The 20,726-nt window shown below is 37.5% G+C and overlaps 1 protein-coding gene across 5 annotated transcripts in view; it reads right to left on the bottom strand.

Annotated features, from left to right (window-relative positions):
• The window catches only part of CERS3 (ceramide synthase 3), a 167,362-nt gene that overhangs the window by 63,673 nt on the left and 82,963 nt on the right, over positions 1-20,726 (bottom strand). For all 5 annotated transcript variants that reach the window (XM_077124033.1, XM_077124029.1, XM_077124032.1 and 2 more), the window contains 3 exons: positions 9,459-9,551; positions 6,467-6,595; positions 2,949-3,055 (listed from right to left, as the gene is read on the bottom strand). In XM_077124033.1, coding sequence (XP_076980148.1) covers positions 2,949-3,055; positions 6,467-6,595; positions 9,459-9,551 — 329 coding nt within the window. The remainder of the gene's footprint in view (positions 1-2,948; positions 3,056-6,466; positions 6,596-9,458; positions 9,552-20,726) is intronic.

Genomic DNA, 20,726 nt, shown 5'->3' with positions numbered 1-20,726 from the left:
CTACTTTGCTAGCTGCTGGAATGCAACACACCAGAGACGGATTGGCTTTTAATAAAAAGGGATTTACTTCGTTAGTTCTTCAGAGGAAAGGAAGCTAACTTTCAAATGAGGCTCTTGCTTATGTGGGAAGGCACAGGGTGATCTCTGCTGGCCTTCTCTCCAGGTCTCTGAGTTCCAACAACTTTCCCTGGGGTGATTTCTTTCTGCATCTCCAAAGGCCTGGGCTGAGCTGCGAGTGCTGAGTCGAGGTATGCTGAACTGCTTGGGCTGTGCTACCTTGCACTCTCTCAATTAAGCACCAGCCAATTAAGTCAAACATCATTCATTGAAGCAGGCATGCCTCCTAGCTGACTGCAGATGTAATCAGCAACAGATGAGGTTCATGTACCATTGGCTCATGTCCACAGCAACAGAACTAGGTGCCTTCACCTGACAATTGAATCTAACTACCACATGTCCAGCCCTGGTCAACTTGGCAACTACACGCATCACCTTAAACAATATTAAGGTGCAAAAAATTCTCTTCTGACTGTGGACCTGTGAATCTCAAAACAAGTTGTCTGGTGCCAATATGCAAAGGAGGATATTCACAGGATACAGGTTTTCATTTCCATAGGGAGAAACTGTAAGGAACACAGATATAAAACCCGCAGGGCAAACACCATTGGATTTCAAAGTCTGAAAGTAATTCATCCTTCAGCTTTAGAAAGTCGCAGTCCCACCCTTTCCAAGGGCCTATGCAGTGGTCCACCTCTTTCCAAATCAACCTGGGGGACATTGAGGAGACCACCTTTTTCTTGGCTCCACTCTCTCCAGGCATCAGGCCACCCCTGGGGTCTCTGCCATTTCCAGGGCACATGCTCAACCCCTCTCTGTGGCAGCAGCCAGGCTCTCCCCAGTCCCCCAAGGAGTGTGCTGTACCTTCTCCAAGGCCTGAGTCTGCACGACTCTTCTACTGCAACAAGGTGGGAGATTCATCCTCATTCTTCAGGGTAAATGCACCCTCTCCATGTATATGGGTGGGTCCACTCCCCTGGCCAAAGTTTCTTGGCTTCAGGCCCGAGCTTCCATGGTTCTCACTCTGCGAACTCCAATTTGTCCCTTTTGTGTTCCCCTTTGTCCAGATTGGCAGTAGTTCTGTTTACACCAACAGTCTCTTCAAGTACTCCAGGACTTCTCCATCATTCTCTTCACAGTTCTTTCAAAATCTTCCCCTTAGCCATCAAAAAAACATTCCAAAATATCTTGTATTTGCAAACTGCAGCAGCACCCCACTCTCTGGTACCAAATCTGTTCTAGTTTGCTAGCTGCCGGAATGCAACACACCAGAGATGGATTGGCTTTTAATAAAAGGGGACTGTTTTTCATTAGTTCTTCAGAGAAAAGGCAGCTAACTTTCAAGGCTCTGGCTTACTTGGGAAGGCACAGCGTGATCTCCACTGGCCTTCTCTCCAGGTCTATGGGTTCCAACAACTTTCCCCTAGGTGATCTCTTTCTGCATCTCCAAAGGCCTGGGCTAACCTGCGATTGCTGGGGTGACTTATGCTGAACTGTTGGGGTGTGCTATGCTGCACTCTCTCATTTAAGCACCAGCCAATTAAATCAAACATCATTCATTGCAGCAGGCATGCCTCCTAGCCCACTGCAGATGTAATCAGCAACAGATGAGGTTCATGTACCATTGGCTCATGTCCACAACAACGGAACTAGGTACCTTTACCTGGCCAAGTTGACGCCTGAATCTAACGACCACAGTAGCAGAGAAGTTTAGCCTACCTAAGAATTACTTCTGGAGAACCTCTTTTGTTGTTCATATAACTTAAGAAAAAGGACTGTAAACTGTGGTCTGTGGGTAAAATTTGGCCTGTGGCCTGATTTTGTACAGCCTGTGAGCTCAATATGGTTTCTGTATTTTCAAAACGTTGTAAAAAAAAAATCAAGGAGACCACCTTGTCACAATCAAGACACTCAGTCAGGGTTTAAAGAACACTACTGGCTTCCAAGGGAAGGCAGCACCCATTGACTTCTTCGACCAAGCTTTCCTGAGTGCTCATCAGGGTGCTGTCCATCCATCTAGGAATCAGGGCCCGGAGCCTGGGCCTCCATCCCTTTTTCCTTGATCCTAAAATCTCCAAGAGTGTTAATTTTTCTACTGGAAGGAACTGAACTTTCCAGACTGACTCCAAACTCTGTTTGGTTATAAGCTATTGTTTCTAAACCATCTAAGGCTTCCCCATATAAGTATTCTGTGGTTTCTGACAAGGAACACATGGAAAATTATGCTTAACAAAGGAATGTTGTCATGGGAGATATAATACAGGTTCTTCATTGCCAGCTCTTTTTAAACTAAATCAACAGACTGATGAAGAACCAATCAATGTCAAGGAATATTCAAATCATGGTCAGAAGCAGTGATCACAGGGAATGAAACGAATGTCAGTTTCCTCATCTGTGAAGTGGGAATGGTAATACCTACCTTGATGATACAACCAAACTATACAAAGGGCCTAATCCAGTGTCTTTCATTGTATTAACAGTGGCTGGAATTACTGAAATTTTAATAGAGAAAATATCTCTTTTTTAGAGAGCTGATAGCTGGTGAATGATATTCACTAAGTAACTGGAAAAGCTATTAATTGAAAAAAAAGATCCATATTCATGAAATAAGATATAGAGTAACTGTTGTTGCTTACCCTTTATCTTACTTGACTGAATGAGTTACACATTCTCTATCTCCCTTTGTGATAAACCTTTCCACACTGAAGGGTATTGTCTTAATTATTTTTAAAAATGGCTCCTTCACATTTTTTTTCCCAAATGAACCTGGCACAAATAACGGGAGATCAACATAAGGAAAGAAAGGGCAATGTTCTGACTTCAGCAGTGCGCCAAGGCTACCTCAGCACACAGACGGAAGCCATGATCAGGTAGTAGCCTTGTCTACTCACCAGAAGGGAAAAATAATAAAGCGGGTGATGAAAAACGTAGCAGAGAAGATGCAAAACAGGATGTTACAGGTTTGCTTCCATCCAGCATAAGAAAACATTTTAGCAGACTGAAAACAAAGAATGAAACTTCATTTAGACAATTAAAATATTAGCATGGAATTTAAACAATTGAATCATTATAAAGGAGATAAAATGTCTTGGATTCACTTTGCTACAATCCAGGTGGTGGATGAGATGTTCATGGGGAAATAGATGACACATGATCAGCCATTTTGATAATGGCTGAAGCTAGATGATGGGTCCATTGGGTCCATTATATTATTCTCTTGATCTCTTTATATAGTTGATATTTTTCATTACATAATGTTTTAAAAACATATATTTAAATGAGAGTAGTAGTACACTACAAATTAGCAGAATTAATTTTAGCATGTATTTTATTTAATATTTTCATTTAACCAGGAGAGCTGGATTGAAAAAAGGTTAGAATAGGAGTGAAACCCTGGGCTTGGCTTGCAATGTAATAAAGGTGATTCCATTAAGGCAGATGACAGAAGAGGTAGAGTCAGGAGGCAATTCTTGGAACTCTATCCTGGTTGAAATAAAGTTTTAAACACTTGATTTTTCTTACTTAATTTATGCTAATCTATACTGTTCTTATGAATTGTGCTGAATAAAAAGAATTATAGAAAAGGGTTGTTTAATATGGTATTAAAAGGTTAATGGATGATGACTCACTATTGCCTAAGTCGGCAAGTGCCCAAGGCTAAATGTGAAAGTTCCTGGTGGGGGAAGGAGGTGGATGTGGGCAGGATGGTCCCACCTAGCAGCATAACTTAGACCTGGGCAATTTCAGAACTGAAATTAGCCCCAGAAACACAAGGCCCCTCAGAAACAAGAGAGGCAAAATGTTTACACTTAAGGAGGGATTTATATTCCATTCCCCATAGTTTTACATATTATCACGGAATAAGGATATGATCAGGCCCAAAAAGGAATAGCTTCAATTGCCAAGGTAGGAGACTTGTACCCCAGTTGAGTGCAAGATGGGCATGGGTGCAAAATGCAGTTGGGGAGAAGGGCCAGGAATTTAGAATAACTGGAATGGAGTGGGTAACTGTTTGAAGAGTCAGAGGCCAGGTCAGGGTGAGCTAAAGATGTACATAGGTGTGAAGAAAGAATCCCTGTAGGCTCCTTTCTGGTGGCAAAATAGCACTCCTTTGGGCAAAAATGTACATAACATTTTCTTGGCTTTGAATGATCAAATAATAGCCGCCAGTAACTCCTCTTCTATGCTAAGTATCAGTCAGAATACTGTTAAAGTGTTGGGTGCTGGTTCTAAACTTGAACAGATAAAAAAAAATGAAAGAGGATCAGGAAGATGTATAAATAAGGTTAAAGGTCATGTAGGAGGAAGAATTGTAGATGTCGAGCCTGTTTTTCCTTGCACAGAAAGAGCTAAGAAATGACCCACCAACTGTCATGAGGAATATAAAAGATTAATAGGCTCCATCTTTACAAAGGCCTAAACAGGGGCAAAAGTTATACCATGTCTGGGTTCAATTAGAACTTGACTGAGAGGACAAACAATAAAACAAGCTACCCAAGGAAGCTGTGGAATACACATCCCTGGAGAATGTCAAAAACCGGCCCCATGCCACTACTAAGGGTTGTGCCCACCACCAGGTAATGGGAGGTACTAGCTTTGCTCATTGAACCTCAAGTTAGATTATGACTTGTAAATCAAGAACAATTCATGATCTTCAAAAATGTAAAGCTGCCCTCATAATTTAACCATGAAGGGACCTCTGAGTTTGACATTTCATTTTTCTTGTTGTTTTTTTTAACACAAGGAATTCAGAACATTTTCAAACAGTAATGAGCTCTATTTCAAAATATACCCTAAGGTATTAGTATGACTTCTCATGTGGCAGTTGGGGATAGAAAACAAAGCATTTAGTGATTTGTTCCAGGTGCACAGAGTTATGTCGTGTACAAGATATGTGAAGAATGGTGGGCAGGGGGCAAGGACTAAAGAGTGCTTATTCTCATTCTGAAGATTTAGCTCCTTCTTAATAACATAACGAAGCTGTTTTTACAGTAGCCACACACCAAAGGCAATTGAACTAGAGGGATTAGAAGCAACAGAGTAGTATAAAATTCTTAAATCATGGCCAATGTGGTCTTTATTTTCAGGCAGGTTTACTAAAAGATGGTCAGAAAAAGTGATAATTATAATAGAGATGGCTGCTTTCAGAGAGCAACACATGGAGAAGCTGGTACAATTTCTCTTTTGCTAAGCCATGCAATAATCTTGACCTTTAGAAAGCGATTTACATGTCTAATTATAATTGTATATATGTTAGAAACAAATTTCTATACACAGTTTATATTTAACAATAGCTTTAAATGGCTTCAAATGACCTATGGATGTGTTTAGAATAGGAGTTGGCAAACTACAGTCCAGCCTATCAGCTAAAGCTGTTCAGCCCTCAAGTTAAGAATGTTTTTCATATTTTCAAAGGGGTGTGAGAAAAGAAAAAAAAACAAAACACAAAAATAAAAGAATATGTAATAGAGACTGTATGTGGCCCATAAAGTCATATTCACTATTTGGCTCTTTACCAAAATGTTTGCAAAACCCTGATCTAGAAGAACAAAGTTCTATTAAATTGAATTTCTTTCAGATCAACCTATTTTCAATTATTAATCTTTAAAAAGGTAGTTCTGAACATGAAAAGGGTTAGCATCATTATAAAGGAACTGCATTTAAATGAATAGCTAAATAGCTTTGGGACATGCTGCTATAAGCACAGCATGAGGTAAGGCTGTGAAAAGGACCATTCAATGGCCCATCAGGACAACAGGAACCAATGCAATACAGAAAAACGTAGCAAATACAATCTTAATTTTTCTTCATTCCTTATATTTTGTGTGATATAGCATTAGGAGCATTCTTATTTAAATGTCATTGCTCCAAAAAACATTCTGAGCCCTCTTTCTCCTTTGAAAAGTCGTGTCATTAAAAAAAAAAAAGAGCTCTCATTCCTTAAAGCTTTCATTCCTTAAAGTAATAGATTGGACTGGAGGAGGTTCAGTGGGGGCAGTACAAGCATTCAATAGTCATTCAAGTACTGACTTTAGGTGAATGAATATATGATGCCTCCCAAAATGAGAACCCATAATACCATACATTTGAGTTTTCTTTTTAAAAGATTAGAGTTTATTCCTTCTTTAAACATCTCTCCTTACTTCCTGAGCTAGTATCTGTGTGCAACTTTTATGGGTGGAATCCCACAGAGGAACGTCTCTCTGGTGCCATGGAGAAGGTTTGAAAATAACGACTAACAGCTTTCCTTTCTTTAATCTTCAAGATTTGGGAACCCAGAGACATTTCCAACTTTGTGTTTTTAAGAGAGAGGGCATTGCTAAATCACTCAGAGACAATCCTTCTATGAGGACTACAGAAACCCAGAAAATAATATTGTTATATATATTTTTCAATGGTAAATGTTTACCTCCAGCCAAATGTCAGCTACATCATGCACTATCATCACGAGGGTCCCACTGCGAATATAATTAGCACACCAAGAGAAGCTCATCAAACTAATAGCAGCCAGGTGATGGATGATATTAGCTAGAAAATCCTATATAATAAGGGGAAAATGGAAACTATTAAGCCAATGCAGTTATTTCCCAATCACTGGAAGAGCTGATAATAATAACTGATAATAAAATAGTAGCTTACATCTGCACATTTATAAAATTTTTCCACTTTCATTCCTGAAAACAATCTTTGTGAAGGAGATAGGACAAATACTATCCCCACTGATAAAGTCACATAACTTCGAGACAGCTCAGATAGTTATAGTCTACTGAATAGTTATCATCTAAGCCCAAATTTGACATTCTTTCCATCACTCACATTGGATATATGGATAAACAAACATGCATATACATATACAAGCATACATACACACAGAAGCATATTTCTGTGAACATTTGAATTTGCTGTTTATTCCCTGCCTAATTCCAAAGAGGAGAAAAGATATAATAAGACTACACCACCACTAAAATAGTTGTGACTGTATTTAAAATAAGTAATAGATAAAAACAGAATAATAGCAGATCTAGGCTAAGGAAATCTGCAATTAAGCATAAAAACTTAAAAGATTTTCTCAGAAGATGTGCAAATGGTCAATACACACATGAAAAGATGCTCAACACCATTAGCCCAATACAAGTCAAAACCACCATTAGATACCACTTCACACCCACTAGGATGACCACAATAAAAAAGATGAAAAATAAGTATTGGCTAATTTCCCCATATCCTAGCCAATAAGCAACCCTTAAGCATTGCTAGAGGGGATGTAACATGGTGCAGTTACTTTGGAAAACAATCTGGCAATGCCTCAAAAGGTAAAACCTAAAAGTTACCACATGACCCAGCAATTTCACTACTAGGTATATACCTAAGGGAAATGAAACACATCTATTCAAAAACTTGTATACGAATGTTCATAGCAGCATTATTTATAATAGCCAAAAAGTGGAGAAAAAAACCAAATGCCCACCAGATGAATGGATAAACAATATTTGAAGCATGGTCTATCCATATAATAGGATATTTTTCAGCCACAAAAACAGAATAGAATACTGATACACACTACAACATGGATGAACCTTGAAAAAATTATGCTAAGGGAAAGAAAGTAATCAACAAAACATATTGTATGATTACATTTATACAAAAAGTCCAGAAGACTTTCTATTCCAGACACAGAAAGTAGATTAATGGTCACCTAGGGCTAAAGAGGCTGGGGTAAATGGAAAGTGACTGCTAAAAGGTACAGGGTTTCTTTAGGGGTGATGAAAATGTACCAAAATTGATTGTGGTAACAGTTGCATAACTCAATTAGAAACCATTGATTGTAGACTTTAAAATGAATAAGTAGTATGGTATGTAAATTATATCACAATAAAGCTGTTTTTTAAAAAATGTAAAGGTTTGTGTTTCCTGGCAACCAAATGAAAATCAGTAAATATGGTACTATTAATAATAGCTCAATGTATTGAGCACTCATCATATACCAAGAAGTCCTTTATGTGAATTAACTTGCTTAATCCATGCAACAACCACAAGTGATAGGAGCTATTTTTAGCTCCATTTTATGGATGAGTTTACCAAGTTTAGGGATTTTAACCAATTTGCTCAAGGTAGTAGTGAATGGTAAGGCCAGGGATTCAAACCCAAGCAATCTTACTCCAGAGACTGTGCTTTAACCAACTCCTGTTTTAAGTCTCTAAAGATATTTACAAAACACATAATTTCTATCTATATTTAACTTTTGAAAAAGTGTTCAACACACCCATAGCTAAAAAAAACCAAAAATCAACCACTACCAAGACAAAGGCAGGAGAAATGTAAGGTAATCACAGGATCAACCTATCTGAGTCTATGTATGAAGACTTTCTAAAAAGTTATTTTCAATTCCACCCTTTGAGAAAATAATTCAATCAAGTTTTGGGTGTTCTTTGCATAAACTAAAGTTAGTAACAGCTAATTTATAGCTATTATTGACTTATATGGGAAAAGGAGATCACGTCAATCAGATTTTTTACAGTATGTTCTCATGCTTTGAGTCTATAAGTTTTCTTTTACCATCTCCAGTTGAATGCAGAATACCCCTTAATGATAGAAAATGTACACCATCACTCACTCAAGCATCTTTTTGTCAAGTCAAATCTGTGTTATAGCTTTGACCCAGTTAAAATTAATTTTATTTATCATACAAATTTTGCTGCAAACAATTTACACAGAGTATAGCATATGAAATATATCTCAGAGCATAAATCATTTGATCTGTATTGTTTACATACATGATAAAATCTTATGACTGCCTACAGATCTAGTATGGTTTGCTGGACCAACAAATAGGAACCAATATAAAGGAAACAGTCCCCACAATACCTTTTTGTGAACCTCAGAGGTGGCATTTAGCATGTTTGTAACTCAATTTCCCTACCAATAAAGCAAAGCTAATAATGCCTGAAGCAAAGTTCCTTCACTGGGATCTTTGACAAGTTAAGGAAAAAATGTTTTCAAAGACTTTGAATACATCAAAAATAACTATATAAAGTAGATTACAATAAACTAAAAGATGTGGTTGCAGAATTAAAACCACTAGCACTTTTCATCTTATAGCATTCACGGACATTAAATTCCTAAAACCAAAAGAAAGAAACAAGCAGTATAATGGAGATTTATTTTCCTATTGAACAGGGGTGGAGCTTAAAGTTAAAGTTTCCATAATGTTTTGTTATAAATATTCACCAAGGCACAAAACATGATTATAATTTGCACTATTCCATGTAATATAAAAAGCAAACAACTATGAATTAGAACTAAGCATGCATAAAAACACAATTTAGAACTCAGAATTTGGGGCAGGGAGATGAAAGTTTTGGAAGAGGCTGGTAAAGCAAATTTCTAAATAAGACACTTACCTTCCTCTTGACATCAAAGCCAAGGCTAAACAACAGAGACCAATAAAAACTCATCTCTAAAATGTAGTACCAGTACTGGGATCGTAGTAAGGGCTGAGGAAAATAAAATTATTAATTACTTTAAATGATACCATGTAAATAATTTATTTTAATACATGAAAACCTATTCATACTTGTGTATATTCTGTATAATCCCATAAAATAATGATGATATATAATCCAACTTCCAAAAAGAAATTGGAGGAGTTCCAGGAAAATGGCAGAACAGGATAAGTTCTAAGGAACAGTTAGAGAAGGGATGGGAAGGTGACTGAGATGGTGATTCCGGGGTGTCAGTGTCCTGGGCGGGTCTATTATACCACATAGGGAGGCCCTGGTTGCAAAAGCTGAAGAACTGAGATGCAGGGAATGGGAGCTGGTGCAAACAGTCTAATGTGCCCCATTCCAAACGGAAGCCTGAAGCCCTCAGTAGTGCATGGATGGGGAGATGGGTACTAGGAGGTAAGCCAAGCCATATTCCTTCAATGCACTACCCTCACCAGTGCAGCCCCGCGACCTGCAACCCACCCCATACTCCACACACCTGAATCCCATCACCTATCCCCCTTTCTGGCACTCCAAGCATCCCTACCCTGCCACCTGCAACCCCAACCCCCAACCCCACCCCAAATGTGCACACATCTGCCCCAGCCCAACCCACCTCTACTGCATACACAGGCTATACCCGCCTCAGCCCATACAGTCATGCAAACCCATCCCGACCCTCTGAGCTCTGCGCTTGTGTACATCTGTTTATGGCTCTTCAAGATCTGAACAGGCACATGGCCCCAAGTCACACCCTGACCTCTGGGAAAGTGCTGACCGGCTCAGTCAGGCCACACTCAGTCCAAGCGCATGCAGGCACAATCCCAGCCCATAGGCCCTGAGCTCTGCACACATGCACACAAGGGCCCTGCCCCCCGGATCAGCCCACACCAGGCCCCACACCCCAGACCCATGCACCTGAACAGCCATATCCCCACCACCACCATCAGGCGCCCATACATTCATGCACTGACTTCTTGACCTCAACACATCACCCCTGTTGTGCCCCACTCTGTGCCCCATATCCTGCTTGCTCCACATCCATCCAGCAAATATAAAGCTTTAGATTACTGCAGGAAACCAACTTCCAAAGTAAACCAATCAAGATATTTACAGGCTGCGAAGACAACAGAGGATCACTAAGCGTATCATGATGTAGACAGATATAGCCCAGCCTAATGACCAAATGAAAACACCAGAGGGGACACAGACTTTGGAGCAACTAATTAAAGATGTTCATATAACTCTACTAAATAAAATCAGTAGGATGGCTAATGATATAAGCCATATAATGATATAAGGTCAAGAAGACACTAGAAGAGCATAAAAAGGAATTTGAAAGCATAGAAAAACAACTAATATCACAGAGATTAAAGATGATGTGGACCAAATCAAAATAATACTAGAGACACACAACAGCATATTTAAAGAGGCAGAAGAAATAATAAGCAAACTAGAGGACAAGACAATTGATTCTGAACACTCAAAACAGGCAAAAAAAGAAGGAAAATTTTGAATTGGATCTCAGGGAAATGATGGGCAAAATAAAGCACACAAACATAATAATCATTGATAGCCCCTGAAGGAGAAGAGACGAGTAAAGAGCTAGGAAAATTAGTTGAGGATATAATAGGGGGAAACTTCCCAACCTTTATAAATGACATAAATATGCGAATCAAAGAAGTTCAATGAACTCCAAATAAAATAAATCCAAATAGGTCTTCCCCAAGACACATAGTAATCGGTCAGTCAAATGTTGAAGAGAAGCAGAAATTCCTGAAAGTGGCAACAGAAAAACAATCTACTACATACAAGGGAAATCAGATAAGACTGAATTCATACTACTCAACTGGCACCATGGAGGAGAGAAGGCAGTGGCATGATAAAATTAAGATCTGAGAGAGAAAGACTTCCAGCCAAGAATTCTGTACCCAGCCAAACTGTCCTTCAAAACTAGGGGAGAGATTAAAATTTTCACACACAAACAAATGCTGAAAGAATATGTCAACAAGAGACTGGCCCTACAAGAAATACTAAAGGAAGTCCTGCCAGTTTTAAAAACAGACAGGAGAGGGAGGTCTGGAAGAAGGCACAGAACTGAAGAGTACCAATAAGGGTAACTTAAAAGATAAAAACAGAAAGATGGAAAAGAATGTACAGATCCGACAAATAAAATCCAAAGGATAACATGGTGGATTCAAGAAACACCTTTTCAGTAATAACTTTGAATGTTAATAGACTAAATTTACCAGTTAAAAGATACAGATTGGCAGAATGGATTAAGAAATATAATCCAGCTATATATTGCATAAAAGAGACTCATCTTAGACACAAGGATACAAATAGATTGAAAGTGAACAGATGGAAAAAGATGTTTCTTGGAAGTTGTAACTAAAAGAAAGCAGAAGTGGCTACACTAACATCAGCCAAAACAAACTTCAAATGTAAAGACACCTTAGACAAAGAAGGGCACTATATATTAATAAATGGGACAACTAACCAAGAAGAAATAACAATCATAAATGTTTATGCTCCCAAACAAGAAGCTCCAAAGTACATGTGACAGACATTGGCAAAACTGAAGGGAGTGATGTTTCAATAATAACAGTAGTAGACTTCAATACACCACTCCATACTCCCCCCTATAAACAGAACAACCAGACAGAGTATCAACAAGGAAACAGAGAAGTTAAACAACTAGAAAAATGAATTAGACCTAATAGATATATAAGTCATTACACCCCAAAACACTAGGATATACATTTTTCTCTAGTGGTCATGGAACATTTTCCAGGATAGACCATATTCTGGGGCACAGAACAGGTCTTTATAAATTTAAAAACACTGAAATTATACGAGGCACTTTCTCTGATCACAATTAAATGAAGCTGGATATCAGTGACCACCAAAGAATGAGAACTTTCATAAATATATGGAGATTAAAAAACACACTCTTAAACAACCAGTGGTTCAAAGAAGAAATTGCTAGAGAAATCAATAGCTATCTGGAGATGAATGAAAACAAAAAAAACAACTATCAGAACTTATGGGACATGGAAATGGCTGTACTGAGAGGGAAATTATTGCCCTAAATGCCTATATTAAGAAACAAGAAAGAGCAAAAAATGAGGAATTAACTTCACCTGGAGAAACTTGAGAAAGAACAGCAAACTAACCTCAAAGCAAATCAAAGAAGAGAAATAAAAAAGGTTAAAGCAGAGTAAATGAACAGAAGAATAACAGAAAGCACCAATAAAACTAAAAGCTGGTTCTTTGAGAAATCAACAAAATCAATGGGCCTTTCTAGCAAGACTGACAAAGAAAAAGAGAGAGAGGATGCAAATAAAGTCAGAAATGAGAAGGAATTGCTACCATAGACCCTGAAAAAACAAAATTAATCATAAGAAGATACTATGAAAAACTGTATGCCAACAAACTGAACAAGTTAAAAGAAATGGACAAATTCCTAGAGACTTACAAACTACACAGACTCAGGAAGAAACAGAAGACCTCAATAAACCAATCACAAGTAAAGAGATTCAATCAGTCATCAAAATCTTGCTAGGGTGCACAGGTAGTTCATGGTTAGAATCCCTGCCTTTCGTATGGGAGACCCGTGTTCGATTCCCAGACCATGCACAACTCCCCCCCCCCCCCAAAAAAAATCTTCTTACAAAGAAAAGCCCAGGGCCAGATGGCTTCACAGGGGAATTTTATCAAACATTCCAAAAAGAACTGACACCAATCCTGCTCAAATTTTTCAAAAAACATTGAGGAAAAAGGAACACTACATAACTTATTTTATGAAGCTAATATCATTTTAATACCAAAACCAGGTAAAGATGCTGTAAGAAAGGAAAACTACAGGCCAATCTCCCTAATGAACACAGATGCAAAAATTCTTAACAAAATACTAGCAAATTGAATCCAACAACACATTAAAAGAATTATATACCATGACCAAGTGGGGTTTGTACCAGGAATGCAAAGATGGTTCAACATAAGAAAATCAATTAATGTAATATTGCACATTAACAAGTTGAAAGGGAAAATCACATGCTCATCTCAACTGATGTTGAAAAAGTATTTTAAAAAAATCCTTAAAAAGCATTTCAGGCGGGCCGCGGTGGCTCAGCGGGCAAGAGTGCTTGCCTGCCGTGCCGGAGGACCCCGGTTCGATTCCCGGCCCCAGCCCATGTAAAAAACAAGCAAACAAACAAAATATAATAAAACAAGAAAATGTTTAAAAATGTTTCCCTTTCTTCCATCCTTCCTTCCTTCTCTGTCTTTCCTTCCCTTCCTCCCTCTCTCAAAAAAAAAAGCATTTCAAAAGATAGAAATCAAAGGTAACTTCCTCAATATGATAAAGGGCATATAGGAAAAACCCATAGCCAGCATCATACTCAATGGAGTGAGACTGAAAGCTCTCCCCTAAGATCAGGAATTGTTCTTCTGTTCATTTACTCTGCTTTAACCTTTTTTTTTAATTTCTCTTCTTTGATTTGCTTTGAGTTTAGTTTGCTGTTCTTTCTCAAGTTCCTCCAGGTGAAGTTAATTCCTCATTTTTTGCTCTTTCTTGTTTCTTAATGTAGGCATTTAGGGCAATAATTTCCTTCTCAGTACAGCCATTGCCATGTCCCATAAGTTCTGATAGTTGTTTTCTTGTTTTCAAGGATGACCTGTCACCACTATTATTCAACATTGTACTAGAATTTCTAGCTAGAGCAATCAGGGAGGAAAAAGAAATAAAAGGCATCCAAATTGGAAAAAAGGAAATGAACTTTCATTATTTGCAGATGACATGATATTATACTTGGAAGATACTGAGGAATCTACAACAAAATTACTGGAGCTAATAAACAAACTCAGCAAGGTGGCAGGATATAAAATTAATGTGCAAAAATCAATAATGTTTCTATATATAAGCAATGACCTAACTAAGGAGTCAGTTAAGGAAAAAATTCCATTTAAAATAGCAACTAAAAGAATTAAGTACCTAGGAATGAATATAAGTAGGGACATAAAAGACTTGTACACAGAAAACTACATAACATTACTAAAAGAAATCAAAGGAGACCTAAATAGGTGGAAAGACATTCTCTGCTCATGGATAGGAAGGTTAAATATAGTTAAGATGTCAATTCTATTCGAATTGATCTACAGATTCAATGCAGTACCAATCAAAATTCCAACAACCTACTTTGAAAATTTGGAAAAACTAGTCACCATATTCATCTGGAAGGGAAAGAGACCCTGAATAGCTAAAAGCATCCTTAAAAGAAGAACAAAGTAGGAGGATTAACACTTCCTGATTTGAAAACTTATTATAAAGCCACTGTGGTCAAAACAGCATGGTACTGTCATGAAGATAGAATTGACCAATGAAATCAAATCAAGAGTACAGAAATAGACTGTCAAATCTATGGTCAACTGATTTTTGACAAAGCCCCCAAATCCACTGAACTGGGATAAAACAGTCTTTTCAATAAATGGGTATGGGAGAACTAGATACCAATAGGCAAAAAAAAAAAAAAAAAAAAAAAAAAATGAAAGAGAACCCTTACCCTACACCATAAACAAAAATTAACTCAAAATGGATCAAACACCTAAATATAAGTACTTGCACTATAAGGTTTCTAGAAGAAAATGTAGGGAAACATCTTCAAGACCTAGGAAATAGGAGGCAGCTTCCTAAACTTTACACCCAAAGGCCAAGCATTGAAAGAAAAAATAGATAAATGGGAACTCCTTAAAATCAAATGCTTTGCACCTCAAAAGACTTTGTCACAAAGGTGAAGAGGCAGCCAACTCAATGGGAGAAAAAAATTTGGAAATCACACATTGGACAAAGATTTGATATCCTGTATACATAAAGAAATCACACAACTCAACAACAAAAGGGCAAACAACCCAATTATAAAATGGCATTTTTCTGAGAGCAAGCACAGATGGCTCAAAAGCACATGAAGAGATGCTCATTTTCATTAGCTATAAGGGAAATGTAGATCAAGACTACAATGAGATACCACCTCATACCTATAAGAATGGCTGCTATTAAACAAACAAGAAACCACAAATATTGCAAAGGATGTGGAGAAATTGGAGCACTTATGCACTGCTAGTGGGAATGTATAATGGTACAACTGCTATGGAATACAGTTTGGCAGTTCCTCAGGAAACTAAATATCCAGTTGCCCTGTGACCCGGCAATACGACTACTCGGTATATACCGAGAAGAACTGAAAGCAGTGACACAAACAGACATTTGCACACTGATGCTCATAGCAGCATTATTCACAATTGCCAAAAGGTGGAAACAATCCAAGTGCCCATCAACAGACTAGTGGAATAACAAAATGTGGTATATACATACAATGGAACATTATGCAGCAGTAGGACAAAATGACGTCCTGAACCACATGACAAAGTAGATGAGCCTTGAGGATATAATGCTGAGTAAAATAAGTCAGACACAGAAATAGATACTGTGTGACTTCATTTTTATGACTATGGTAAAGGTGGCCGAAGGATGCACTGACTGAGAAGTAGACTGGCAAACAATGGTGTATACATATGCCTGAATACCATACTGCTACATAAAGGAATGAAGTTTTGAGGCATACAACATTGTGAATGAACTTGTGGGACATTTGGTGAGGCAAAATAAGACAGAAACAAAAGATCAACTATTGTATGGTCTCCTTCAGAAAATGCTTGTAAGAAATCAGGGGCCTAGATTGTAACCTCTTATATCAATCACATTTAGTCTGGAGTGGTAATTATTATTCCTGGATTTTGAGAGGCTCTTTTATATATGTATAACCTGGTATTTAGAGTTAAGAATAAAGCCAATCAGGTTGGGATTGAAGTAATTCAGAACACAGGGGTAAGGTAGATATTGCCTATATTTTAGAACCTCACCTACTCTTAAAGACCAAGGGAAGAAAAGTTTATTTTGTCCAGAACCTAAATTTTCTGTAGCACATACTCTAACTCAACCTATCTGTACAGCTCATTTAACAACTGAAACACAGGGAGCTCAGAATAAGAAAGAGGTCCCTTAATTCCATATAGTTCAATGTAATGCCTGGATACAGCCTAGAATATATTAAGCAGATAACCAAAAAGTATATGCAGAGTCCATTGAGGGATGGGAGAAAAAATATGGAACTATTAAACTTTACCACCAGGGAGACCCCTGTTACTGTGTCAAACATTAGGGACACCCAAATCAACAGGTCAAGCCCTTGATCTTGAGGCTTACTCTTGTGAAGCTTATGTAAGTAGCAGAGAAGCTTAGCCTACCTATAGGTATGCCTACGAGTTACTTCTTGAGGACTTCTTTTGTTGCTCAAATGTGGACTCACTCTCTCTAAGCCCAACTCTGCAAGTGAAATCACTGCGCTCCTTCCTGCATGGGACATGACATCCAGGGGTGAATGTCTTCCTGGCAGTGTGGGAGATGACCTCCAAGGATGAGTCTGGCCCTGGTGCCATGGGATCAACAATGCCATCCTGACCAAAAGGGGGAAAAGAAGTCTTACAAATAAGGTATCAGTAGCTGAAAGAGTTCAAATAGAGCTGGGAGGCTACTGGAGGTCACTCTCATGCAAGCTTCAATTAGACATTGCTACCTATCATAACTTGCCAAACCCCAACCAAAATCATGCCAGCCAATCCTAAAGAACACTTAGGGTAATATATAAGATCCTACAAAGATTCCATACACTAAGGCAACTTTCCAGAAACCTACAACCTCCAGATGGGTCCCTGACAAGATAAGTCCTGAAATGAGAAGGCCCAGTCTCTACAGAACATTAGTTAGACCCATCTCCCTACCCCATAGTGTAGACAGTCCCTTCAAATATGAAAAAGTTAGAATGGCCATAGCCCAAATACCCCTAAAGAGTGGGATAAAGCTCAAAGGTGATGGTGAAATTATACAGAGAAGGTACTGTTTAACAAATGAGTATGATTACTGAATCATTATATTGATATTTCTTTTAGTCTCCAGAATCTGGCAATGTGCTTTGAAATTTATTATTTTGTATATACATTATTTTTCACAAAAAAGCCCATTCTGATGTAAAAAAAAATATTTAATCCTTCTAGCCTCCAACGTTCTGGAGCAGCTAAAAGGAAAAATCTGAGATGATGGTATGGTAGCCCATGATAAACTCTGGGATCTGTCCTGTAACTACTTCTTAAATAGTGCTTTGAAACTATTGCTTTTTTCTTTCTTTACTTTGTATGTATGTTATATTATACAATAACAATTTAAAAAGAAAAGAAATTGGAGACCACATTTCAAAGCACTTTTTTCTAAAAGGATATACAAGTATTCCCAAATCAAGTTAAATTTTTTTTTCTTAATGTTAATAAAACTACAACAGGTACCAATACCTTGTTTTAGGTTTATTGGGAGTTAAATTAGAAAACATTTTTTTAATCTTTACTTAAGACCAACGGCAAGTCTGTTTAATTCGTCCCATGATTTTCCTTGTTAAATGTTTCTTTACTATTACTCAAAATCTGATACACTGAGCTCATTTCCAGTGAGAGACTGGAGATCAGAATTGGCCCATTTTCAAATGCAGCAGTAATAAAATATGTACTATTTTTAAAAAACTCTAAAAATCTCTTCTTCAGAAGAATAAAATTTGTACAGCTAGAAGTGTTCTCAATAATTTTATAGCTGGGGGCAATTGTGCTCATTTTAGTTAAGTTGAGACACTATATTAGTTGGCTTGATAGACTGTTACATTAATGGCCTCCAAAAAATTGTACCCTATAATATCCATCCCCTTGTGTAGTCTCCTCCCACATTCACCCTGAGCTTGATCCTAGGCTTTGGGTAGTATTGCATATGCAAATGTGATGCAAAGAGACACTTCATAAGCACTATGTGAGAAAACCCATACTATCCTCCAGGAGAAGTCACAATGAAGAGAATCAAAGTGCTATCAAACATGAGCCATTCCCTACCCAGCTTGCTAACTGACACAAATGTGTGAATGAACTCAATACCATAGAGAGCAAAACAACTGCTCAGCTGAGCCTAGTTCAAATTGCCAATCCACATCATGAGCAAATAAGTGGCTGTTGTTTTAAGACACTGACTTTTGTGGATGGTTTGTTACGCTTAAATAGATAAATGATACACCTGAGAACATAAGAGTAAGTTGGCATTGCAAACACTGGAGTTTGGCCTAGATAATGCCTAAGCACCCTTATGATTTAATCTCTTTTGAATCATTATTACTGATAACACATTTAACACAATAAAATGACTGATTTTCCTGGTCATCTCATCATCCTTGATAAGGACATAAAAGAATGATACAAAGCTTTTGCTACTCTTCTAGCTGTATCAGAATAACCCTCTTTGCAAGAACTAAAAACTCTCAATAAAATACAAAATATATTTTATATAAACAATATATCTGTCTGAAAGAATTAGAGAATAATCAATGCATCCAGAATCTGTGGAACTGAGACCCAAAGAGAAGAAAAGCACATTAAGTGAACAATTTATCTCAAGGGAATCCTTTATTTAAGAGGTTCGACCAACCCTAAGCAGGATAAATTCAAAGAAAATTTACATGTACATGTCTTTAATTTTGCATTTGTCAGTTTATAAGCAGTACAGAGCCCACAATCTAAGAAGCACCTGAAGTTAAGTAGGACTGTAACAGTATCATGCTGCTAGGAGGCAAAGTTGTGTTCATGGAAAGCCAAGGAAATGTGCTAGACACTCTAACCTTTTGTTAAAAGTCACCAAGAAAGAAAATCTTAGGAATATGGGTAAACTGGAAATAAGTGTGTCATTACAATGACTGAAGTCCACATTGAATCAACTCAATCACAGATTAAGTATAAGTGATCTGCCCCTACTCTAACTGCCTAACATAAGTGAAAGCAAATCCTCTTTGGAAGAAGGTAACATCGTTCTGACCATCTATAATTTTTTATACACAACATCTGTCATTCAATCAAGAGTTATCAGGCATAAGGATTTAGGGAAAAGAAAGAAAAAAAGACCCATGGGTGATCAAGATATGGATTTATCAGATTTGGACCTGAAATTAACTTAAAAATACATTATTAAAAATTTCAATAGAGAGCTAGAATCCATAGGAATGAATTAAATGAAAATTTAATAACTAAACCCCACAAATACTGAAATTAAGAACTCAAAGGCTGTGTATAACAGCAGTTTAGACAAACAGCTGAAAAAAAAAAGCAAGAGTGACCTGGAAGATGACAGTAGAAAATACCCAGAACTGTAAAGGATCAGATATTTTACCCCATTTGCAGGCTAACAAATTAGCTTGCCATAGATACATAGATGCTGGGAGAAGATACAAGACTCCTGGGTCAGAGATAAAAGATAGATTATTACTCCCAGTAATAGCAGTAGCCAAGTATCAGCACATGGTCTAGTTCTCCAATCCTTAATTTCCACAGGGAAAAGTAAAGAGGGCTAAATACCTGTACATACAATGGATTGCATTACAAGAAGGGAATCCAGAGCTTGGGAACCCGTCTTTTATAATGGGTGGTAAAATGCCTGCCCTTTGCTCTAGTGGGAGACATTATCTTTATCTTCCAAAGCTGTTTGCTATACAAACATCATTAAAAAGACAATCCAGAAAAAAAGGCAGTCAGAGCCTCATTTCAGAAGACATGCAGAAATGTATAACAGACCCATGGAGAATTACCTCTTGACAGACTAAAGCACAGAGAGGCAGTAGAATGAAAAATATTGAAATGGGACCTAGTGTAAAGGTCTAACATACTAACACACTTGTAACTGGAATGTGAGAAGGAGAGGAAAGAGAGAATGGATTAGAGGTAATGGCTGAGAATTTTCCAAAACTGACTGAAGATATCAAGTTACAGATTAAGAAATAAAAAAACTCTAAGGAAGATAAATCCAAAAAAAAAAAAACTATACCTATGTATATAATAATAAAATGGCTGAAAAACCAAAGACAAAGATAAAATACTAAAATAAAATCTGAGGAAAAAAAACCACATTCAAAGAAGCAAAAACAAGATTGATGGCTGAATTCATAAAGGGACTGATGGGAGCCAGAAAACAATGAAACAGCATCTTTAAAGCACTGCAGGAAAATAACTGCTAACCTAGAATTCTAAAGCAAAAAATATCCTTTTGAAAAA

Source organism: Tamandua tetradactyla, chromosome 12 (assembly GCF_023851605.1).
Source record: "Tamandua tetradactyla isolate mTamTet1 chromosome 12, mTamTet1.pri, whole genome shotgun sequence".
NCBI lineage: Eukaryota > Metazoa > Chordata > Mammalia > Pilosa > Myrmecophagidae > Tamandua > Tamandua tetradactyla.
This window is presented reverse-complemented; position numbering and strand designations above follow the sequence as displayed.